Below are 26693 nucleotides of genomic sequence, written 5' to 3' on the forward strand. Positions count from 1 at the left end.
TTATGCAATGTCTAATTTTTAGTTGTGTTTAGCTAGTCCAAATACAGTAAGGTATGGGCACTGATGACATTTGATCTGATTAGGTACCAATACCTTGGAATCGATACCGGTACTCAACAGTGCCCATTTTCAGCATTTTTGTGTGTGTTAATAAATATTATTTCTTAGATAATAAACTTAATTTTTTTAATTCGATGTTGTTATATTTTCTTTTTGATTACATTTGACTCATATGCAATGCAGTTGTATCAATGATATGTTGTCTCGTAAGGAAGTAGTTTCTTCCAGGAAGCAAAACGTGTTATGTTGCGCCCTACACAGTGTTTATGCTGTAAGTAGTGTGCTTATTACACACCAGCTGTTTGACAGTAACATTCATCTTGGTTGTAGTTTTCATTACCAAATTTGGAGGTGCTGCAATCGCCATGTAAAATTGCTAATGCTAATAGTAGCCTGATTAAGGCAAATACAATGTAAATTAGCATCGAGCTATCACATTTTCAAAGAGTAGAGCATCACTTTACGTTGAAGCGTTTTTTCACCGAACATACTTGCATTGCTGGTGTAGAAAATTTCAACAGTACTTATTGCAGGGGTGTCTAAAATGCGGCCGGCTGCTTGATTTATTGTTGGCTAGCAACACAGGCTAAAGACAAAATAAGAACCAAAACAAAAAAATGTGCATATGCAATTTTGGGAGAAATTGCATTTGAATGCGGAACTGCGCAAGCCCAACTTAAATGCTAACATTAGCATGCTGACACTTGGAAATAAGTCATTAGACTACGAAGCGCACGCATGTAAAATTATCCCGAAAAAAAAATGTTTACGTGCTAACAATTAGCATGTATTAAGCACCAAGTCATAAGACTCCGATGTGTTCGACTGCAAAGTTGGCTATAACAGTTGCTAACAGAACGCTAACATTAGCATTCTCACAGTTAGCATGTGCCAAATACCAAGTCACGGGACTCTGAGGTGTTCGGCCATACAATTGGCTACAAACGTTAGCACGCTAAGGTTAGCATGCCGGCATGCTACAACATTACGCATGTGTCAAGTACAAATTTATTGGAGTCTGAGGCGTTGGGCTGAAAAATCGGCTTAAAAGGTTTGTACGCTATCGTTAGTAAAGCTGTCTGGAGTTGAGCCAATCAGTGGTCGCAAAACTGAACAGTGCGGCCTTGTCTAGCGGCCAATAATATTTTGGTATTGGTGTTTTTAGTTCTTTAGCCAATTTTACGCTCCAAATTGCTTAATTTAGGGCAAAATTACGTGGAATGTGCGTTGTTACCGATAACACAAAGCTAAACTGAGGATGTGAAGTGAAGTGAATTATATTTATTTAGCGCTTTTTCTCTAGTGACTCAAAGCGCTTTACATAGTGAAACCCAACATCTAAGTGACATTTAAACCAGTGTGGGTGGCACTGGGAGCAGGTGGGTAAAGTGTCTTGCCCAAGGACACAACGGCAGTGACTAGGATGGCGGAAACGGGGATCGAAGCTGGAACCCTCAAGTTGCTGGCACGGCCGCTCTACAAACCGAGCTATACCGTTTACAACCCTTCTCAGTGGCCTTGTGGTTAGAGTGTATCAAAAACCGACATCAATCTCTAAAGGATATCACCACATGGGCTCAGGAACACTTCAGAAAACTACTGTTACTAAATACAGTTTGTCGCTACATATGTAAGTGCAAGTTGAAGCTCTACTATGCAAAGCAAAAGCCATTTAACAACAACACCCAGAAACGCCATCGGCTTCTCTGGGCCCGAGGTCATCTAAGATGGACTGATGAAAAGTGGAAAAGTGTTCTGTGATCTGACGAGTCCACATTTCAAATTGTCTTTGGAAATATTCAACATCGTGTCATCCGGACCAAAGGGAAAGCGAACCATCCAGACTGTTATCGACGCTAAGTTCAAAACCCAGCGTATGTGATGGTATGGGGGTGCTTTAGCGCCAAGGCAGGGGAAACTTGCACATCTGTGAAGGCACCATTAATGCTGAAAGGTACATACAGGTTTTGGAACAACATATGCTGCCATCTAAGTGCCGTCTTTTTCATGGACGGCCCCTGCTTATTTCAGCAAGACAATGCCAAGCTACATTCAGCACGTGTTACAACAGCGTGGCTTCGTAAAAAAAGAGTGCGGGTACTTTACTGGTCCGCCTGCAGTCCAAACTTGTCTCCCATCGAAAATGTGTGGCGCATTGTGAAGCGTAAAACCCCCGGACTGTTGAACGACTAAAGCTCTACATAAAACAAGAATGGGAAAGAATTTGACTTTTAAAGCTTCAACAATTAGATTACTCAGTTCCCAAACGTTTATTGAGTGTTGTTAAACCAAAAGGTCATGTAACACAGTGGTGAACATGCCCTTTCCCAACTACTTTGGCACGTGTTGCAGCCATGAAATTCTAAGTTAATTATTATTTGCAAAAAAAAAAAAAAATTTTATGAGTTTGAACATCAAATATCTTGTCTTTGTAGTGCATTCAATTGAATATGGGTTGAAAAGGATTTGCAAATCATTGTATTCCGTTTTATTTCCCAACTCATATGGAAACGTGGTTTGTACCATTGATAGTCACTATCAGTGGTACTTTAACTTTAACATAGTTTAGCATATACAGTGGGGCAAAAAAGTATTTAGTCAGCCGCTGATTGTGCAAGTTCTCCCACTTAAAATGATGCCAGAGGTCTGTAATTTTCATCATAGGTACACTTCAACTGTGAGAGACAGAATGTGAAAAAAAAAATCCAGGAATTCACATTGTAGGAATTTTAAAGATTTGTAAATTATGGTGGAAAATAAGTATTTGGTCAACCATTCAAAGCTGTCACTGATGGAAGGAGGTTTTGGCTCAAAATCTTCACGATACATTCTTTCATTCTTTCCTTAACACGGATCAATCGTCCTGTCCCCTTAGCAGAAAAACATCCCCAAAGCATGATGTTTCCACCCCCATGCTTCACAGTAGTTATGGTGTTCTTGAGATGCAACTCAGTATTCTTCTTCCTCCAAACACGACGAGTTGAATTCATACCAAAAAGTTCTATTTTGGTTTCATCTGACCACATGACATTCTCCCAATCCTCTGCTGTATCATCCATGGATCCATTTTGGTATAAACTCAACTCGTCGTGTTTGGAGTCATTTTGAATGGGAGAACTTGCACAATCTGTGGCTGACTAAATACTTTTTTGCCTCACTGTACGTATTGTCCTATATTGTATCGGTCTAATTGATTTATTTTTCTAAATGATTTACGTAAGCCGGTGTTTAGTTTGAAACGGGACGTGACGTCACAATCAACAAATGTCATCGAAACATGGCACCGTTTGATTTGAAGTAAATCAATACCGTGTAGTACCGATGGAATTTGTTTGGTGGTTATAAAAGTACCAAATTGGGTACGTACAGTAGTACTTGGTCAGAGGTAAGTTGAAGTTCCTCACTCTCAATCTGGTGACAACGTGTCTATGCTCACCTTCCCGAGCTCCTCAAGGTGTCCTGGTTTCGGAGCCACTCCTGAGTCCGGTTTTGCCTCGCTCGCCGCAAGCACACCTCAGCTTGGAGAACTGCGCCCAGAGATGGAGTGAGACAGTACGGTTAGATTTGTAAAACGTGTTGCGGTGGAGCCGGCAAATAAAGTGCCAACAAAACAGTCCTATTCCATGTCATCAACTGTCACTTCTAATTGCCAAAAATGGGGTCTGAAGTGGGAGGAGCTTGAGGTCAAAGCCGTGTTTACATCAAGTCTAAAGCGCTCGCTGTGTGTGCTATGATAGATTTAAAGCCGCTGACAGAAGCTCTTCCGACTATTGTGGCAGCTTGCGGTTCTCCGGCTGTTTTTGGGGGAGAGGGGAGAAATCGGAACGGCCGCTGATTTACGGCGCGTGTTAAAATCCCACAATAATGCTGTAATTTAGAGTAAACATTTGCCTGGCGCTGACGGCTATGTGGAGCTGATAATGAACTCTGACAGGTCATTACTGAAACTAATCGCGCATTTATTGGAGCCCTTTGCTTGCTAAAACGAGGAAGGCGCTCCACTTTTCATGGGTTAATTGCCGAGGACCTGTAAAAACGTCAAGTGATGGATGCTTCCCAGCGGTGAAGGGGGGAGGGGGGGGGGCAGGAAGTGGCTGCCCGTGCGTCTCCCTTCCATACGTGGGAAAGATGAGGCCGTCGGGGACGTGTCACGTTCACAAGTTCATCAAACCAATGTCATTTAAATACGATTTGTTTAGGCACTAGGATACAGAAAATCATTGCTCAAATTCTTATGACCAATTATTGTGTTAGAAAATGATCTTGGGTATTGGCAGTGCCCAGAAAATTCACGCAAATTCTGTACAAAATGAAAATTTTCAAAAAACGATTAAATAAAAAATATATAGTATTCCATTTTTTATTTTTTATTAAAGAATCTATTTTGAAAAATACATATTAGGACAAAGGGAGATTTTTTTTTTAACCTGAAAAGGTTTCATTATATCATATTATTTGGATTATAATCTGCACTGGAATTTGTCAAGACGAGGAGGTCGCAGCTCGCTGCGGGGTTTGTTCTCCCGGGATGCAAACATACTACTCTGGACCAGGCGTGAAAGTAGGAACATTTTTAATTATATCAAAATAGGAACAAGCATAAACCACGGCGTAGAAAAAACACAAAACTGTGGCATAAAACAAACAACATAAACCATGGCATGCACTGCAAAAAGTCAGTGTTCAAAAACAAGAAAAAAAAAATACAAAAATGAGGGGTATTTTATTTGAACTAAGCAAAAATATCTGCCAATACAAGAAGAAAATTTGGCTTGTCAAGACTTTCCAAAACAAATAATATTACCTAACCTCAATGAAACCAAAAATACCTTAAAATAAGTATATTCTCACTAATAACAGCTGTACTACTATATGAGTACGTATTTTCTATTGTTTCATTGAAAGCAAAACAGAAAAGTTCACTTGGCTGTCATCTGTTTTAATTATGAGACACAATTGTGTCAGTATTTTTTTTTTTTTACATGCTTGAAATATGAAATTATTACTTTAAAAAAAAGTAGTCTTATACTTGTGAGTGTTAATGAGACAGATTTGCAACAGTTGATATTCCAGTTTCAAGCATTTTTTACTCAATATAGGTCATCAAATCTCAGCAACAAGCTGTAATATCTTACTGAGATCATTTAGGACCAAAACACTTAAAACAAGTAAAACACTGTAATATAAAATCTGCTTAGTTAGAAGAATTATCTTATTAGACAGAAAATAAGCAAATATCACCCTTATGTGAGATATTTAATCTTACTTCGATTTCAGTTTTTGCAGTGTGGAACAAACTAGACTTACTGTGGCATGAAAACGAGCAGCATGAACTATGGCATGAACAGAGCAGGTGCGTTTTTTACATGAGGCAAGTGAAACTAATGGGTCGTCATGGTAACTAAACAAGGGAGCGTAAACAGGAACTAAAAGAGTCCAAAAACTAACAAAAAATAACAAAAACATAATCCAGACCACACATCATGACAAAATTGTCTCTAGACGGTGTCAGTAACACGGCAGCAAAATGGCTGATCCAACAAAACAGGTTTTCTCTAGGGGTGTCCAAACTTTTTGACTTGGGGCTAAAAAATTGGGGCGAAAGTCGACTGCATGTAAACTAACTATAAATATTATTATTATCAGGGCAATATTGAGTCTTGAATTGCTCACATTGTCTACAAGATGGCGTCAATGTAATTATATCAACATTGTCACACTTTTAAAAATTCCATGTGACTTGGAATCCTTTTTAAATTTACGGCGTCTCGCGTTCCAAATTGAAGGCGCCGTCAGGATGCACCAGTTTGCACAAAAGTAGGGACACCCCTGCTTTATGAGATGAACAAGATTTCATCCTTTTTTTCCCATAACATTAAAGATGTTTACCAGGATTATTTTTCCTTGTACTTTGTAAACACTTTGAGTTTGAACGGGGTCTGAAAGTGGATCATTTTAGTACATCGTTTGATTTCTTTGCTTAATCCGTGCCATAATTTAGTCGTTCGCGAAGAAAGATCCATATAGATGAACCGCACCTTTGCATAAACCGAGGGGTTCAAAGCGTGGGGGGAAAAAAGTAGCATCTCATAGTCCGGAAAATACAATTATTACACCAAATAACACAAAGCGAGAATCAGTTTGAATCGAGAACCGTGTTGAATTCAGAATGGCTTCTGAATCAAATCGTCACCCAAGGAATCGGAATTGGATCGAATCGAATCGTTCGGCGCCCAAAGATTTACACCCCGATTGGACATAAACTCTCAGTTGATCAATAAACTCTCTGAGCACCATAAAAAAAACAAGCATCTTCTTTTAACTCTCTAACTCCCCCAAAACACTCTTGACCCCCTGCAGGATATCGGGTGGGGGGGGCTGTAGGAGTCACGCCTGTTAAGAGGGGCTCTAAAGCGCATTAAGCGAGCTCGTCTCTGCCGAGGAGGGGAGAGCGAAGTGAATATCAGAGGGTCGGGAGGAGAAACAGAGGGTGGCCTGAAGCAAACAAGCTTCAGGATTGACATGGCCCCCCACTACCCCCCCTTACTTTATGCGCCTGTGCCCAGCCTTAAGCCTTTCCAAAGATGATGCCCACATTTGACTGACAGTGTCAGCGAGGTATTCATTAAAGCAGCTTTTTTGCACCACGGACGGGTTTAATGTCGGCAATATTTCCACGGACCAGCCTTCCATGCGGGGCAGATAAATACAACAAAAATAAGTGCATTGAAAATACAACTCACCACATACTACTGAATTAGTGGGAGCATTGGCCTTTTGTTTTTGTAACTAATTTTTACATTTTATATGTAAAAAAGATACAACAAATAACTTCAAAGTTTCAAATTCTTATTTGGAAGTTGTTCTATGAAAAGGGGTGCTCAAACTTTTACCACTGAGGGCCACAGACTGACAAACGTAAGGACACGGGGGCCATTTTGTGTGTTTTGACCATCAAAACCACTGTAGATTTTTTTTCCCAAAGAACTAAACAATGCAATTTTGGTAGAAAATGTGTGTGGAAACTGAAATGCCAAGAGTTAGCATACAATCCAGAGGGCATCAAGCAACAAAAAAATTTGATCAAAATAACCTAAAAAAAATAGCATGCTAACAGTACTATGCTAACATGCTAACAGTTAGCATTGGTAAAATACCAACATGTATTACACTGAGAGGCATTCATGCTGAATTAGCCTATAAAAAAGCTAGCATGCTCATGTTTGCATGCTAAAATGCTAAATTTAGCATGTGTCAGGTACAAGAAGATATTACTCTGGGATGTGTACAGTAGCTGAAAAATGTGTTAAAAACGCTAGCATGCAATCGTTAGCATAAATCAAATACCAAAATATGACACTAGTGCATGCCTATACAATCTCCCCCCCCCCCCCCCCCCCCAAAAAAAAGTTAGCCTATTTAGCATACTAACACATATCATTTCTCAAGTAACAAAATATTTGGCAATGGCAAAAAATCTATCTTGCTAAAATTACAATGCTAACTATCGTGCCGCAGGCCGTTACAATTTCATATAAACATATATATATATATATATATATATATATATATATATTACACACACACACATACATATATGTATGTGTATATATATACACACGCGCACACATATGTATATATATGTTCATAAATATATACATGTGTGTGTATGTATATAAACCAATGTGTATATATATATACACACATATATATACATATATATGTATACATACACACACATATGTATATATATACAGTATATATGTATATATATATATATATATATAAATAAACACACAGTATATATATATATATATATATATATATATATATACGTGTGTGTGTATATACATATATATATATATATATATATATATATATATATATATATATATATATATATATATATATATATATATATATATATATATACACACATACACATGTTGGGATGAACCTGTAGTCCATCTCTCTCTTTTCCATACTATATATAGCTTATTGATGTTTTCTAGTGGAAAAGGCAAAAGTTAAATTCAGGGAAAATGTGGTCGTTTATGAATTATTTAATGTTTCTGTGTGTCTTGGTAGCAACTATGTCACAAATCGGTACCGGTCCCCAGATTGGTGCTTCGGGACTAATGCATCAAACAATAGCTTTGTTACCACGCATGCACTTCAGGTACTGTTATATTGACAGCTGGTTCTAATTCAGCCCGTTTTGTAAGCAAAATATTAAAAACAGACACACCAGACCAAACTACAAACCTAATAAAAAACACATTGTTAATATCTCTGTAAAGCGAGCACTACTATTTTTGATAGACTGCTTGTGCAACAGGTGGTGAAAGAACAAAGTTTTCAATGTGTTTTTAAAGTTGTCTGCGTCCTCGTGAGCGACGTGACGACGGCCGCACCCTCCCTCAGCTCGAGGTCGCGCCGTCGGGACTGCAGGCGAGAATGAAGACGCTGCAGAGAGTGCGTGCATCCCCCCAGGGGCCCAGGTGTTGGCGCGGACGGGTACTTGAGGAATCAGATCACTCTCACACACTTCACACAGGACTCATCTGTGGAGTGTTGCCTAGTTTTTTTTTGCCTTCACAACAAAACGTCTTGCGGCTCCCCTCCATCCTTTCCCTCTCTATGTAAGCCGATACCCATTTCAAGTGGGTTACTCATGTCCAGCACATCCCCACAAAGAGCCCGGATAAAATAAACACACCGCGTCAGATATCTTGGAAAGAATCTGTCATGGGTTTCAGGGCTAATCACCTCCAGAAGGGCCTTGACTCGAAACCCTGAAACGTTAACCCCTGTTGGGGAGAGTTTGTCGGACCCGAGCCGGCTGCCTATAGGCCCCGGGCACAGGGGAGAGATCCGGGGGTGGGGGGGAGGCCTTCCACAGGTCACGGCCAGGGGCGCCCCAGGGAAGGTCGGCACGGGTCCGTTTTGGATCACAGCAACGGGAGCCGGTTCCCGACGAGCCGGCAGCACGCCTCTCCAGAGTCGCGCGGTAAAAAGGCAGCAGGAGGGGCTGCGTCTCCAGAAACGAGCTGGTAAGAGTTACGTACTTTACAGGAACCGCGCCGGCCTTCTTGGAAAACCATCGGAAGGATATCGGGCACAGAGGGAGGGGGGAGTGGGAGGCGTTCCCAATGATGGCTCACCATCACGTAATCAGCTGATGCGTCTTCATTACTTTAGAAGGCCTGTTTGATTGATCAACAGGATGGCGAGATAAGACTATCGGGAGGATGTTGCGTAATACGACATGTCTCTGCTGCAATTCTTCCAACACTACACTTCAAGAAGTACTTTTTGTACTAGTGTGTACACCACAGGTGTCAAACTCGATGCCTGGGGTCCAGATCTGGCCCGCCAGATCATTTCATACAGCCGGTGAAAGCCTGGAAATAACATGTGCTAACAAAGTACGCTATTTTCTAGACTACAGAGCTGCACCCACTAATGTAAAAATAAATGAATATTTTCCATGCATTAGCCGCACTGGACTATAAGCCGCAGATGGCCTAGTGGTTAGAGTGTCTGTCCTGAGATCAAACCCCGGCCGAGTCATACCAAGGACTATAAAATTGGTCCCCATTACCTCCCTGCCTGGCACTCAGCATCAAGGGTTGGAATTGGGCGTTAAATCACCAAAATGATTCCCGAGCGCGGTCCACGCTGCTGCTCACTGCTCCCCATGTCTCCCAGGGGTGGAACAAGGGGATGGGTCAAATGCAAAGGTTAATTTCACCTCACCGAGTGTATGTGTGACTATCAGTGGTACTTTAACTGAATATATACGTTGTGAAATGAGTTATTTACGCAGAAATATTCTGTAAATATTTATGTACTTAATTGTTTCCAAACGGTGTATGTAACACGGTAGTAAAACGGGCGATCAAACAAAACAGAAGTCATGGTCATGGACCCACTAAAGCTGAAGCTAGCTCTCGTATCTGTCAAGACTAGGACTTTGGTGAGGTTTTTTTTCCGGTGGTGTGAAGCGACTGGACCAGACATGGCGTGAAGGTAATATTAACTCGAAAGTACTACAAAAACAAAGGGTATAAACAAAAGGCGCTCACAGCGGAGGTCCAAAACTTGGCTATGAAAACAAAAACCAGCACAAAGGAAGAACTGTGGACAAAAAAATGAAAACACTTACTGTGACAAGAAACGAGCATGAAAAAGACCAGCAGGGATCATCAGCGTGAATAACAAGGGTGTGTAGAGGGTGACTGCCTGGCAACTACAGGCTTAAATAGTCCTGTGGTGATTAACAGGTGCATGAGTCCAAATGAATCAGGTGCGTGACATGAGGACATGTGAAAACTAATGGGTTGTCATGGAAACAAAGCAGGGAGTAAAAAAACAAAAACTGACAGACTGCAAAAACCAAACAGAACATAGCCAAACTAACATGATCACCAAGACATGACAGAATCAGCTAAACGGACTCATCCACTCCGCGATGACGTTTTGGTGAATTTACTGAGTAATTTGTGAAACTGGAACAATTAAAAAAAAGAATGCCATTGTAAGTTAATAATACGGACACAGACACTCGTGTTAGCATATTAGCTAATACTAGTGACGCTAGCTAGATTACATCACGATAGCGCGTACTAATATGGCCAGTGATGTAAAAACCAACCATAAAATTCTGCCAGTTTTGCTTACCTGAAAATAATTTTTGCTTCATTTTTGTAGTATTCTTTTACCATTGGAATTGGAAGGTCAAACACTTTATTATACAAAATTGGTAACCAAACATCAAAATAAATTGGACTTTCAATCTCTGTTTACAAAAATCGCACTTTAATAAATACTGAACATTTTGAAGTGCAGTTTTTTTTTTCTCCCCAGTTGGAAAAACTGGGTCGGGTGGTTTCTTTTGTTGTCTTTTTTGTTGCTAATGCCGTCACAACATACTGGCTCGCTCGTCCGTGCTGATTGGCTCATGTTCAAACATTCCCACCAGAGTTCATTTTGATGACTAAAAGGGTTTGTCTTAGTTATCGTCAACAACCTGTTTTATTTGTATTTCTTTTTGTTAAACAGGTCTTTTTGTGAATTTAGTTCTTGAGACTCTCTGCAATAACCTCAATAAAACTGGTTTCAAAAAAACTTCCAACACTTTTATATTTCAGTCCAGAAAATATGCTGTGATTTTCCGGAGACAAAAATGTTGAAAAAATAAATTGACTAAAACTAGACTAGAACTTCAATTTAGTTGACTAAAATATGACTAAAACTAAATCAAACACTGTTGACAAAATTAAACATTTATAGTCAACAAAATGAACGCTGATTCCCACACATGGACATTTAGCTCTCATTGTTTATAATGCTTCACTCTGTTAATTTAAATCTACGTAAAATTAAAATAAACGCGCTCAGGTGTTGACAGCAAAGCTCGGAGTGAATTTTTAACGTAATGTATTGACATCTTAAAGAATTGAATCCATGTATTTCTTTAAAAAGGCAAATGGATGGCACAAAAAGCCAAAAGGTTTGTCTCCATTGTGATCTATTAAATATTTATCACATTTGATACATTCAATAATGAAAGATATGTGATGTGGATATTGCACCTTTAAAATGTATTGCACTGTTATTGCTGTTTATTGCACTGTTAATTTTACAGTATTTTGCTGCAGTTTATTTCAGTATTTTTGCTTTGCGTCCCCTGTCATCCTAGTACCCCCTACGCCCCAGAGAGGAGTTGTACAGTCTGATGGCGTGTGGGACAAAGGAGTTTTTGAGTCTATTAGTCCTGCACTTGGGATGAAGCAGTCTCGCACTGAACAGGCTCCTCTGGGTACTGATAATGCTATGCAGAGGGTGACTGACATCATCCATGATGCTCACTAGTTTTCCCACGGTCCTCTTCTCTGCAAGTTTCATTCCGATAGAGTGGCGCTTTCCATCATTTTCAGCAGCCTGCGTTGCAAAATGATGGCCAACCATCTTCTTCTCACGCAACATCCACCCAGGAATGGGAGCCCATATGAATCTCTTTCCTACGGTAACTGACTCGGCGATGGGAGGAATTATTTTAATGCCTTCGGACGTTGTATTTAATATTTAGATTCATTTAAAGCCAGATTTTTCGCCAAATCCATTTTAGTGGCTTCTAATGCTTTTTAATGACCCGCGGAAACCCTATGCAAATGTTGCCAGTTGCACTTAATGGTGGTTGTCAGCAGACTATAAAAGCAGCGTGGGTCAGACACTTTTCTGCACGGATTGCCTTCGGAGAGACGAGAGGCCTTGACCCGGGTGGTGGCGAGGGAGGGGGCAGCGGGAAAGGGGAGACGGGCTCCCCTGATAAAAGCCTACACTCCCTCCCTCTCGCTCTTCCTCGTCTTTCAAGTGGAGCTGCCGATGTCACCAATGTCAAATCATCTCTCCACCCCAGGCCACGGCAGGAAAAGTTAGGAGGGAGGAAATTTGCACGGAACTTCTGCACAGGCCGGTGTTGAAGTGGTTTGCTTGGTAGGAATGAGCTATTCTGTCTTGGAGAGTATCTCTTGACTCGTGTTTTCTTTGGAGTGCAGGCAAAGTGCTTAAAACAGACATTTTGAAACTACTGAGATGTGAGGTTTTTTGGTGAGTTTAGCCTGGGGGTCAGCAACCCGCGGCTCCTTCGCGCTGCTATATATACATATATATATATATATATATATATATATATATATATATATATATATATATACATATATATATATATATATACATATATATATATATATATATACATAAATATATATATACAAATATACACACATATACATAAATATATATATACAAATATATATATATATATATATATATATATATATATATATATATATATATATATATATATATATAGAATATTCCATTATTTTGTCAAAATTATAAAGGACCAGTGGTAGAAAATTGATTATTAATCTACTTGTTCATTTACTGTTAATATCTCTTTTAACATGTTCTATCTACACTTCTGCCAAAATGCAATAGTCACTTATTCTTCTGTTGTTTGGATACTTCACATTAGTTTTGGATAATACCACAAATTTGGGTATCAATCCGATACCAAGTCGTTACAGGACCATACATTGTTCATATTTAAAGTCCTCATGTGTCCAGGGACACATTTCCTGAGTTCATAAACATAATATAAAAAAAAAAAAAACGAAAGAAAATGTCGGGATGCTAAATAATATCGACATTTAGTGAATTCTCAGAGTTTGTTGCCGATCTAGTGACGCACGCCGATAATATAATTATAATGGGGGACTTTAATATCCATATGAATACCCCATTGGACCCACCGTGCGTGGCGCTCCAGACTATAATTGATAGCTCTGCTCTTACACAAATAATAAATGAACCGATGCATCGCAGCGGTAATACGATAGACCTAGTGCTTGTCAGAGGTATCACCGTTTCCAAAGTTATGATACTCCCGTGTACTAAAGTAATGTCCGATCATTACCTTATAAAATTCGAAGTTCAGACTCATGTTCGGCAAGCTAATAATAATAATAACTGCTATAGCAGCCGCAACATTAATGCTGCCACAACGACGACTCTTGCTGACCTACTGCCCTCGGTAATGGCACCATTCCCAAAGTATGTGGGCTCTATTGATAACCTCACTAACAACTTTAACAACGCCCTGCGCGAAACCATTGATAGTATAGCACCACTGAAGTTAAAAAAGGCTCCAAAAAGGCGTACGCCATGGTTTACTGAAGAAACTAGAGCTCAGAAATTATGTAGAAAGCTGGAACGCAAATGGCGCACGACTAAACTTGAGGTGCACCATCAAGCATGGAGTAGTAGTTTAATAACTTATAAACACATGCTTACCTTAGCTAAAATTAATTATTACTCAAATCTCATCCGCATTAATAAAAACGATCCAAAATTTTTGTTTAGTACAGTAGCATCGCTAACCCAACAAGGGACTCCTTCCAGTAGCTCCACCCATTCGGCAGATGACTTTATGAAGTTCTTTAATAAGAAAATTTAACTTATTAGAAAGATTAAAGACAATGCGTCCCAGCTACAACTGGGTTATAGAAACACAGATACGACTGTATATACGGCGGATACTGCAAATATCCAAAATAGTTTCTCTCGTTTTGATGAAATAACATTAGAAGAATTGTTACAACGTGTAAATGGAATAAAACATACAACATGTTTACTTGACCCACTTCCTGGGAAACTTATCAAGGAGCTTTTTGTATTATTAGGTCCATCAGTGCTAAATATTATAAACTTATCACTTTCCTCGGGCACTGTTCCCCTAGCATTCAAAAAAGCGGTTATTCATCCTCTCCTTAAAAGACCTAACCTCGATCCTGACCTCATGGTAAACTACCGACCGGTGTCTCACCTTCCCTTTATTTCGAAAATCCTAGAAAAAATTGTTGCTGAGCAGCTAAATGAACACTTAGCGTCTAACAATCTATGTGAAAACTTTCAATCCGGTTTCAGGGCAAATCACTCAACTGAGACAGCCCTCGCAAAATTGACTAATGATCTATTGCTAACGATGGATTCTGATGCGTCATCTATGTTGCTGTTCCTCGATCTTAGCGCTGCTTTCGATACCGTCGATCATAATATTTTATTAGAGCGTATCAAAACACGAATTGGTATGTCATACTTAGCCCTGTCTTGGTTTAACTCTTATCTTACTGACAGGGTGCAGTGCATCTCCCATAACAGTATGACCTCGGACTATGTTAAGGTAACGTGTGGAGTTCCCCAGGGTTCGGTCCTTGGCCCTGTACTCTTCAGCATCTACATGCTGCCGCTGGGTGACGTCATACGCAAATACGGTATTAGCTTTCACTGCTATGCTGATGACACCCAACTCTACATGCCCCTAAAGCTGACCAACACGCCGGACTGTAGTCAGTTGGAAGCGTGTCTTAATGAAATTAATCAATGGATGTCCGCTAATTTTTTGCAACTTAACGCCAAAAAAACGGAAATGCTGATTATAGGTCCTGCTAGACACCGACCTCTATTTAATAATACAACTTTAACATTTGACAACCAAATAATAAAACAAGGTGACTCGGTAAAAAATCTGGCTATTATCTTCGACCCAACTCTCTCCTTTGAGTCACACATTAAAAGCGTTACTAAAAAGGCCTTCTTTCATCTCCGTAATATCGCTAAAATTCGCTCCATTTTGTCCACTAAAGACATTATCAATGCGTTTGTTACGTCTCGTCTCGATTACTGTAACGTATTATTTTCGGGTCTCCCCATGTCTAGCATTAAAAGATTACAGTTGGTACAAAATGCGGCTGCTAGACTTTTGACAAGAACAAGAAAGTTTAATCATATTGAGCCTATACTGGTGCACCTGCACTGGCTTCCTGTGCACTTAAGATGTGACTTTAAGGTTTTACTACTTACGTATAAAATACTACACGGTCTAGCTCCATCCTATCTTGCCGATTGTATTGTACCATATGTCCCGGCAAGAAATCTGCGTTCAAGACTCCGGCTTATTAGTGATTCCTAGAGCCCAAAAAAAGTCTGCGGGCTATAGAGCGTTTTCCGTTCGGGCTCCAGTACTCTGGAATGCCCTCCCGGTAACAGTTTGAGATGCTACCTCAGTAGAAGCATTTAAGTGTCACCTTAAAACTCATCTGTATACTCTAGCCTTTAAATAGACCTCCTTTTTAGACCAGTTGATCTGCCGCTTCTTTTCTTTTTTCTCCTATGTCCCGCCCTCCCTTGTGGAGGGGGTCCGGTCCGATGACCATGGATGAAGTACTGGCTGTCCAGAGTCGAGACCCAGGATGGACCGCTCGTCGGGACCCAGGATGGACCGCTCGCCTGTGTATCGGTTGGGGACATCTCTACGCTGCTGATCCGCCTCCGCTTGAGATGGTTTCCTGTGGACGGGACTCTCGCTGCTGTCTTGGATCCGCTTTGAACTGAACTCTCGTGGCTGTGTTGGAGCCACTATGGATTGAACTTTCACAGTATCATGTTAGACCCGCTCGACATCCATTGCTTTCGGTCCCCTAGAGGGGGGGGGGGGGTTGCCCATATCTGAGGTCCTCTCCAAGGTTTCTCATAGTCAGCATTGTCACTGGCATCCCACTGGATGTGAATTCTCCCTGCCCACTGGGTGTGAGTTTTCCTTGCCCTTTTATGGGTTCTTCCGAGGATGTTGTAGTCGTAATGATTTGTGAAGTCCTTTGAGACATTTGTGATTTGGGGCTATATAAATAAACATTGATTGATTGATTGATTGACATAATAATAGTGGTATCGACTAGATATATGCCTGTACTTGGTATCATTACATTGGATGTTAGGTGTAGATCCACCAATAGAGTTTGTTTATATTTTGATGCCAGTGAGCAACAGTGTGTGTATTGAAGAATGTTTAGAAATTCCTTAACCTGCAAGGATGATACTTGTAAGATACTTACCTTATTTGTCGCCACGGAAGCGAGGATTAATCATTTAGAAGTAGCTACAAGACTGCCGACTGGGGAAGGACGTTAGCCGCTAGCTAGCTAGCCATGTCTTAAAGCATCTCTTCCTGAGGGCGTTTCAGTGTCATGGGGAGGCGGTACTTTTTAGAGGCGGTATAGTACCGAATACGATTCATTAGTATCGCGGTACTATACCCTACAACCCGAGTATAAACATAATATATATACGTATATACATTAATATTTATATATATATATATATATATTTTCCCCACACCCCTAATATATATATATATATATATATATATATATTAGGGGTGTGGGGAAAAATCGATTCAAATACGTTGTGCGATTCAGAATCGATTCTCATTTTTAAAGAAATCGATTTTTTTTATTTTTATCAATCCAACAAACCACCACACAGCAATACCATAACAATGCAATCCAATTCCAAAACAAAACCTGACTCAGCAACACTCAGAACTGCAATAAACAGAGCAATTGAGGAGACACAAACACGACACAGAACAAACCAAAAATAGTGAAACAAAAATGAATGTTCTCAACAACAGTTTCAATATTGGTTATAATTTTAGCATAGCACTGATTAAAAATCCCTCATTGACATTATCAAAATTAAAAAAAGAACAATAGTGTCACAGTGGCTTACACATGCATCGCATGTCATAAGTTTGACAACACACTGTCCAATGTTTTCCCAAAGATAAAATAAGTCATATTTTTGGTTCGTTTAATAGTTAAAACAAATTTACATTATTGCAATCAGTTGATAAAACATTGTCCTTTACAATTATAAAAGATTTTTTTTTTAAATCTACTACTCTGCTAGCATGTCAGCAGACTGGGGTAGATCCTGCTGAAATACTATGTATTGAATGAATACAGAATCGTTTTGAAGCTGAAAAGTATTGTTTTTGAATCAAGATTCGCGTTGAATCGAAAAAAATCGATATATTATCGAACCGTGACCCCAAGATTCGATATTGAATCGTATCGTGGGACACCAAAATATTTGCAGCCCTAATATATATATATATATATATTTATATATTTATATATATATATATATATATATATATATATGTATATATATATATATATATATATATATATATATATATATATATATATATACACACACACACGTACACACACAGTGTTTTCGAAGTGTGCATTCTTTTACCAAAATATGAACTTAGTGAGAAACCATTATACGAACTACGATTTACAACCACGCTTAAGAACCACTTAAGTTTGTAAATTGAGGTTCCACTGTACCGCTTTTTTATTCCCTTGTCTGCTATGTTCTTTATCCTTCATTTATATTTGTAAGTATGAATATACAGTATGATAAATTGTTGTGTTTTTCTAACTTGGGGCTTGAGCTGACTGGACTGCAGTAACATGAACACATGACATGAAACCAGCATGTCCACATCTGGCCTAGAGAAGGAGACAGACTCTTACCTTTGGTACCATCAGTACCGCGTAGTCCCTCTAGCGGACCCAGCTGGTAGGTGGTCAGTGGTGCGTTCCTGCAAGCCACCACGTGCACTGGTGGACCTAGGATGGCAGCAAAAGGTAAAAGAGGGACAAGGCAGGCCTAAAAACTAGACCCAGAAAACCGCAGCCTGACTTCGGGGAACTCTGAGCGCGCTGCTCTGGTTCTAGTGAGGGGGCTGCCATGACAAGTTAGACTCGACAAAGACCTGGCGGTCATTGGAGCGAAATGACAAGACTGCTAGCAGTGGAGGCGTGCTTTTTGTCGTCGTGATCAAAGCGCCGTGTGCCTCCACATGGCAGCGGCGCGGTAACCAGGACTGGACGACTGTCGGAGAGGCACACGGCTGACGTCACCTTGGAAACCGCAACAACCAAAGCAGAGTCAGGGACCGGAGGACTTGTCAGAAGGTTCCTTGGCAGTTGTTGTTGTCCTTCTTGGTTTCCAGTTCTCCAATAAAGCTCAATGAGAAGCGACAGAGTCTGGCTTCTGCTGTCTGTTACGGCTCATTACCACACACCACTTGGAATGGTCCACTGCTGTCAACTTCTTGACTTACTCCGAGGAGATGCAGTCAGGGATATTTAGGAATGACGAGGCATGAAAATATTAAAACATACATATTTAGTAAGGCTTTCAATCTTTGAGCACCACTCGATTCGATTCGTGGGGGTAACGATTCCATTCAGAATCGATTCTCCGCTCAAAACAATTATCCATTCAAAATCAACAGTCTTTTAATAATATTTGGTGCCAGTTCTATGATTCACTACATTCTTTCACAAAATAAACAGATCTGTTACATTTTTATATTACTTAGAATATGTTTTGTTCATAACATTATACCCAAACATTTAATAAAGTCAAATACAATTAAAAAAATAAAATTAAAGCAGGACAAAGTCATTTTCAACCATCATCAAATATTTTCATAACTTTTGAGATGATACACGGACTTACAACTGGTTAAATGACACCTCTCGAAACTCAAAAAAGAAGAAGAAGAAGAAGAAGAAGAGGAACGCCGACTTGCAATTACTGCTATCATGGACGGACCTGCAAAACGACCAAATAAACAAAAAGTTTTGTTCGTCTGGACAAAAAAAGAAAAAAGGGGCCTACCCAAATAAAGACAGTCAAGGATCAACATTGACCCAGCTTTCACTCGCTGGCGTGAGCTCAAAGACGAGGGATAGTAAGTGACTTTCGATGCTCAAATCAAAATTATAATGATGATGTTAGCTATCGAAAAAAATTTGCGCTGTGGCAATAAATAGCCACTAGCCACTTCGAAAAAAAATTCCCTTCTGTGTTTCTTTGCTTCGGACCTGCATCTGCCCTGATACATTCTTAGTAGTAGCGATCCAAGATTATTTCTCGATAATGTCTGCTATTTAACATCGACATAGCCCTTAAAGACAGAACATGTGTGCCAATATATGTCAGTCAGTGTGACGCTATATCCGCTAGTCCTCATGGGAAATGTGGTCTTCTTTTGGCAAAACAGTACCGCTTTGGTCCACTGGCGCGGCCAAAATCACCCAAAACTGAACATTTCTTAAGTGGGGCTTTAAAAAGCGGTTAAGAATCGTTACGAATAAGAACCACGATTCATTCGACATTCTATTTTTTTGACACCTCCATTATTAGTTTAACAAACACAGAGATGAGTTTCTGGCCTCCAACTAACCACTGCTGATATATTGCGTAACATTCAATGGTCAACACTCACCTGAGCTTTTCTTCTTGGACTGCATCCTCTGGGCTCTTCTCAGCATCAGCTCGGCTGTGCGCCTGTTGGTGAAGCCCCTGAAGGGAAAATAAAAGCTGCTGTCACTCTTTATCCAACCGCCAACCTCAATGAGAGGACCTACCATTCCTCCAGGAAGTCCTCTGATCTTTCAGAGAGGCCACTCGCCACAGATTTGTTTCTACCACAAAAACAACAGAATCATATGACAGGACGTAGGATTTTATAACACAGTTAAATTTTTTCATTCATTTTTATGCTGTTTTTTGTCCTGATGACATTGTAACAATCTCAACACGATATTTAAACTCTTGGATTTTTTTGTTTTGTTACACACAATTCATCCATCAATTTTCTACCGCTTGTCCCTTTTGGGGTCGCGGAGGGTGCTGGAGCCTAGCTCAGCGGCATTCGGGCGGAAGGCACAATACACCCTGGACAACTTGCCACCTCATTGCAGGGCCAACAGACAACATTCACACTCACATTCACACACTAGGCCAAATTTGTGTTGCCAATCAACCTATCCCCAGGTGCATGTCTTTGGAGGTGGGAAGAAGCCGGAGTACCCGGACGGAACCCACGCAGTCTCGGGGAGAACATGCAAACTCCACACAGAAAGACCCAGAGCCCGGGATTGAACTCAGGACCTTTGTATTGTGAGGCACATGCACTAACCCTTCTTCCCACGTGCTGCCCAAAATCAAGTCAACAGTACAAAATATGTAAACAAAAACTAGTATTTAATCCTTTTTTAAATCAATTTGGTTTTTACCCTCAAAGTCTTCCTGTGTACATGTTTTGTAAAAAAAAATGTACAAAGAGAACAATTGATAAAATGGAAAACAAAATAATTTTTGGTCTCGCCGTAATTGTTTTCACGCCCCCCTGAAGTTAAGGGGTTTTTTTTCTGAAAGTGTCAAAATAGTTCTTGACTAACACTAAAGATGCTTTTCACCACCTCACGTGCTTCTTCTGTGGTTTCAAGCGAGCTTAACGGTTTCTTAATTGTTTTTGTCACATTTTAGCTGTGTTTCATATATAGTATATAATGTTTTGTACTCATTGTATTTTTTATTACAAATATGTATATTTTATTTTATTTTTTTACCTTTCTATTTTTATATTGCACAGCACTTTGGGGCAGTTTTAAAATTGTGCTATATAAATAAATAAACCTTGATCTTGACCCTTATGTCAGCTCCTGCTTGCTATTACTCGATGTGTAACGTGTTTAGCCTCGTCCTCCAGTGATAAACATATGTTTGCCATAGTGGAGGTGATGGTTATTATCTTCGAGGAGCAACTCCACACCGTTTATGAACATACAAATTCAGCTGTGGGGACCAAAAGTAAATAAAGTATCAGTCAGCTTTTGTGTGTGTGTGTGTGTGTGTGTGTGTGTGTGTGTGTGTGTGTGTGTGTGTGTGTGTGTGTGTGACGGATGTCTTTTATCAACACAATATCTAAGACGTAGAGTACTTTCTTAAAGGGACAGGACTCAGTTGTGTGCTTCAGTCCTTTTCAGATAGTTGGGGCCGGGTGACCTTGCTTTATCAGTATCACGCATGAAACTGAAGCTGTGCACTACAAAACCTGCTCATTGTAGCCCTTAATCCCGTCTTTGTCATTTTGATTAAAAAAAAAAGTCTGCAAAAATGTTTTTATACATTTCTGTTTTGTAGGTTAAAGTGTTGTATACATTGTGCTTCTTAGTTAGTATTGATGATTAATCTTAATTATTATTTATTGCGGTATCCCCCCCCCCCCCCCCCCACACCCCTCCCCCAGTATTAAGCAGTTCAAGTCGGTCAAAAAATGTTTATAGTTTAAATAAGGATTACATTTTTTTTTTCAATTTTACGGAAAATGTATGCACTTTTCTTATTTTATTTAAATTTTTTATTTATTTATCTATTTATTTTTTTAAACTTGGGACTTCCCGTGGGTCAGATTTTGGACGCTGGCGGGCTGAATTCAGCCCGCGAGTTATAGTTTGCGGACCCTTGATCTACATCAACAATATGATTTGTCTGAGTGGCTTGAAAGGACAGATTGTAAAAAAAAATAATATGTGTTCCAACTATCGTGGGATCACACTCCTCAGCCTTCCCGGTAAGGTTTATTCAAGTGTACTGGAGAGGAGGCGACGCCGGATAGTCGAACCTCGGATTCAGGAGGAACAGTGTGGTTTTCGTCCTGGTCGTGGAACTGTGGACCAGCTCTATACTCTCGGCAGAGTTCTTGAGGGTGCATGGGAGTTTGCCCGACCAGTCTACATGTGCTTTGTGGACTTGGAGAAGGCATTCGACCGTGTCCCTCGGGAAGTCCTGTGGGGAGTGCTCAGAGAGTATGGGGTATCGGACTGTCTTATTGTGGCGGTCCGCTCCCTGTACGATCAGTGCCAGAGCTTGGTCCGCATTGCCGGCAGTAAGTCGAACACATTTCCAGTGAGGGTTGGACTCCGCCAAGGCTGTCCTTTGTCACCGATTCTGTTCATAACTTTTATGGACAGAATTTCTAGGCGCAGTCAAGGCGTTGAGGGGTTCCAGTTTCGTGGCCGCGGGATTAGGTCTCTGCTTTTTGCAGATGATGTGGTCCTGATGGCTTCATCTGGCCGGGATCTTCAGCTCTTACTGGATCGGTTCGCAGCCGAGTGTGAAGCGGCCGGAATGAGAATCAGCAACTCCAAGTCCGAGTCCATGGTTCTCGCATGGATAAGGGTGGAGTGCCATCTCCGGGTTGGGGAGGAGACCCTGCCCCAAGTGGAGGAGTTCAAGTACCTAGGAGTCTTGTCCACGAGTGGGGGAGGAGTAGATTGTGAAATCGACAGGCGGATCGGTGCCGCGTCTTCAGTAATGCGGACGTTGTACCGATCCGTTGTGGTGAAGAAGGAGCTGAGCCGGAAGGCAAAGCTCTCAATTTACCAGTCGATCTATGTTCCCATCCTCACCTATGGTCATGAGCTTTGGGTCATGACCGAAAGGATAAGATCACGGGTACAAGCAGCCGAAATGAGTTTCCTCCGCCGGGTGGCGGGGCTCTCCCTTAGAGATAGGGTGAGAAGCTCTGCCATCCGGGAGGAACTCAAAGTAAAGCCGCTGCTCCTCCACATCGAGAGGAGCCAGATGAGGTGGCTCGGGCATCTGGTCAGGATGCCACCCGAACGCCTCCCTAGGGAGGTGTTTAGGGCACGTCCAACCGGTAGGAGGCCACAGGGAAGACCCATGACACGTTGGAAAGACTATGTCTCCCAGCTGGCCTTGGAAAGCCTCGGGATCCCCCGGGAAGAGCTAGACAAAGTGGCTGGGGAGAGGGAAGTCTGGGCTTCCCTGCTTAGGCTGCTGCCCCCGCGAACCGACCTCGGATAAGCAGAGGATGATGGATGGATGAATGGATGGATAAAAATAAAAAAAAGTTAGATTTTTTTTTGTAAGAATCGCGATTAATCTTAAAATCGCTTTTTTTTTTTTTTTTGGACACCCCTACAAATGATGCTATTTATAGTCACAATGGAGAGTGGGGAGGTGCAAAATATGTTTTTCTTCCTGGGGATGGGGGGGTGTAACAAAAAATAATAGCTAGTTGTTATGGGGGTCAAATACAAATGACGTCAGAATCTTTATTAAAAGTTTTTTTCCCCCCCTGTTAAAACGCAATTTGACATAAAAACGGACTCCAAACAGAAATATCGACTGAAGGAGTGAGCGGTGGTTGAAGATCCTACCTCTGTGCTGACACGGTCTTGCACGTGGAGTCATCCTGGTCCTTGACCTCCCAGGCTTGTGTCGGTCCCCGCACAGGCAGAGGTGGGAGAACGAGCTGGGAATGTCCATGGTAGGAGCCCGGAAGCTGGAACACAAACGTACCGCTTAATACGACGAGACGCGCTAATGTGTAAATAATGAAGCGCTGTCGAGCTCCCATCTTGCCGTTTTTGCGAAGATGCTAAATTGCTCGCCGTGACAGCAGCTGCACGCTGTCAGCTGCACCCCAAACGGGCTGCAGTGATGTAGACCGAGCCAAAGAAAAGATCCAACGGGAGGTAAATGAAGGCAGAAAAAACACCATGGTGGTGAGCAACCTTCAGGTCTCTCTTAAGTAATTGTGTTTTTCCAGGGAATAAATTCAAAGATCAATCAGGTACAGAGAGAAGAATCCCCGTGGGGGTGATAAGCACAATGAGAAAGGGATTGCCAATTACTCTTCTGACGAGGACCAAAATTCACACATTGTCACATGATCCTCTACGATATACTCTGTACTTAAAAGGGAAGAAAATGTGGTTATTTGACAAGACTGGAATGTGATCATTTTTCAGACACGGTCTTCAAATGCACGCTCGCACAGGATGCAGCATCCACAGTCGGGGCGGGCCAAAGTTTTGTTCAGGGTCCATTTTTGGCCCGCAGCTAAAGCCTATTGTATATGTGAAATAAATGATATACTATAGGGCTGCACCCTGTGGCTAGAAGATGGATGGATGGATATAAATATATATATAATTAGGGCTGTGAATCTTTGGGTGTCCCACGATTCGATATCGATTCTTGGGGTCACGATTCGATAATATATCGCTTTTTTCGATTCGATTCGATTCTCGATTCAAAAACGATATTTTTCCGATTCAAAACGATTCTGTATTCATTCAATACATGGGATTTCAGCAGGATCTACCCCAGTCTGCTGACATGCGAGCAGAGTAGTAGATTTTTTTTTAAAAAAAGCTTTTATAATTGTATAGGACAATGTTTTATCAACTGATTGCAATAATGTAAATTTGTTTTAACTATTAAACAAACCAAAAATATGACTTATTTTTTCTTTATGAAAACATTGGACACAGTGTGTTGTCAAGCTTATGAGATGCGATGCAAGTGTAAGCCACTGTGACACTATTGTCCTTTTTTTTTTTTACAAATGTCTAATGATAATGTCAATGAGGGATTTTTAATCACTGCTATGCTGAAATTAAAACTAATATTGATACTGTTGTTGGTAATATTCATTTTTGCTTCACTATTTTTGTTTTTTTTCTGTGTCGTGTTTGTGTCTCCTCTCAATTGCTCTTTTTATTGCAGTTCTGAGTGTTGCTGGTTTAGGTTTGGTTTTGGAATTGGATTGCATTGTTATGGTATTGCTGTGTAGTGGTTTGTTGGATTGATTAAAAAAATATATATATATATTAAAATAAATACATTTTTAAAAATTTGAAAAAAAAATCTATTTTTAAAAATGAGAATCGATTCTGAATCGCACAACGTAAACGATTTGATTCATATTTGAATCGATTTTTTCCCACACCCCTAATATATATATATATATATATATATATATATATATATATATATATACAAATATTGAACACTTTGGCAAACACATTTTTTATTGACATTGATTACATGTCTATCGCAATATATAGCTATTGTTTTATCGCATAGCCCTTATGTAATCTATTATTTGATATTGTGACAATGTTTATAGAGTTTTGCTTCTTTGACGTATAAAACATATCAAAGCATCTCCACCAGTCCTTCAAGTTGTACGTGTGCGGCCCTCCCTGTTGTACTTCAGGCTACCTCACCTGGTGCTTCGGCACTGACGAACATCCAGTAGGAATCTCGTCACCAAGCGGCAAGGTCCATCCTTGCTCCAGCGTTGCCTTTTTTTTTTACAAAACAAAATTTGTTAAGACTCAAATGTTCAATACTGTTTTTTTTTTTTACTTTTGGTTTGTTTTGCAGAACACTGAAAGTCCAAAAAAAGGAACGCGGATCACTCGACCACACTTGGGCACCTCATCGACAACAAAGTCGTCCAGGTCCACCACTTCAAAGATGTCCTCCTGTCCTGTGTCGGGCGGCGCGACGGCAGCGAGAGCGGACGCAAGCCTCCTCCTCAACGTGAAGCCCCTCCAGTGTGCCTGACGAGGAACACAAAAACACTCCATGAATCACAACGCAGACCTCAAATGTGTGCTGTTCCATTTGACATAAAACATGTTAACCTTTTTTTTCCCCCTAATTGCCGAGTGTTGTTGAACTCTGCGTGACTTTGGGCTGCTCCAAGACAAATGGAGCTCCAGTGCGCCTCTAAATCCTACGCTTCCCCATGGGAAATTGGGAGAGGAGGAGGAGGAGGCACATTCACTCGAAACTGAGGCAAACAGAAATCTTAGAACTCTTACTAGCACACTTCTTTGGAATCGAATAAATCACTCCCTACCTTCCCATCGCACACACACCTAGACCTCAAAGATCCCTGGAGGACTCATCTATGATTGTTTGTGTTCAGTTATGGTTGTTTTTTCACAATAGCAGGATTAGCACAACCAGGCTAGGTGACACGTATGAGGCCTAAACATGGAGCGTGCACTTTACTTTGTTGATTTATCTTTACATAATTGCCATAACGTTAGGTACGTCTGCGTAATCCAGATCTTCAATAGTGGGTCGAGCCTCGGGGAACATGCTTTATCAGTGTCACGCAGTATCATGATGCACATTTGCTCTGCACTACACAACATACGTATTCTAGCCATTAATCCTGACTTCCTCATTTTTAATCAGCACGAATGTGTTTTATTTACCTTTGTTTTGTAGGTTAAGGCAGTGGTTTTCAACCTTTTTTCAGTGATGTACCCCCTGTGAACATTTTTTAAATTCAAGTAGCCCCCTAATAATCAGAGCAAAGCATTTTTGGTTGAAATAAAGAAATAAAGAAGTAAAATACAGCACTATGTCATCAGATTTTGATTTATTAAATTGTATAACAGTGCAAAATATTGCAAATGTTTAGTGGTCTTTCTTGACATATTTCAAAAAAAAGATATTAAAAAAAACTAATAAACAAGTGATTCAATTATAAATAAAGATTTCTACACATAGAAGTA

General features: G+C 40.5%; 1 protein-coding gene across 3 annotated transcripts in view; it reads right to left on the bottom strand.

Moving 5' to 3' along the window:
• The window catches only part of lrriq1 (leucine-rich repeats and IQ motif containing 1), a 91010-nt gene that overhangs the window by 10514 nt on the left and 53803 nt on the right, over positions 1 to 26693 (bottom strand). For all 3 annotated transcript variants that reach the window (XR_009806049.1, XM_061894433.1, XM_061894435.1), the window contains exons 17-23: positions 25599 to 25724; positions 25386 to 25463; positions 23529 to 23653; positions 19926 to 19982; positions 19784 to 19860; positions 18018 to 18113; positions 3497 to 3587 (exon numbers count right to left, since the gene is read on the bottom strand). Coding sequence is in view for 2 of the 3 variants with exons in the window: in XM_061894433.1 (XP_061750417.1) it covers positions 3497 to 3587; positions 18018 to 18113; positions 19784 to 19860; positions 19926 to 19982; positions 23529 to 23653; positions 25386 to 25463; positions 25599 to 25724 (650 nt within the window). In the remaining variant the exon portion in view is untranslated. The remainder of the gene's footprint in view (positions 1 to 3496; positions 3588 to 18017; positions 18114 to 19783; positions 19861 to 19925; positions 19983 to 23528; positions 23654 to 25385; positions 25464 to 25598; positions 25725 to 26693) is intronic.

Source organism: Nerophis ophidion, linkage group LG03 (genome assembly GCF_033978795.1).
Source record: "Nerophis ophidion isolate RoL-2023_Sa linkage group LG03, RoL_Noph_v1.0, whole genome shotgun sequence".
Lineage (NCBI taxonomy): Eukaryota > Metazoa > Chordata > Actinopteri > Syngnathiformes > Syngnathidae > Nerophis > Nerophis ophidion.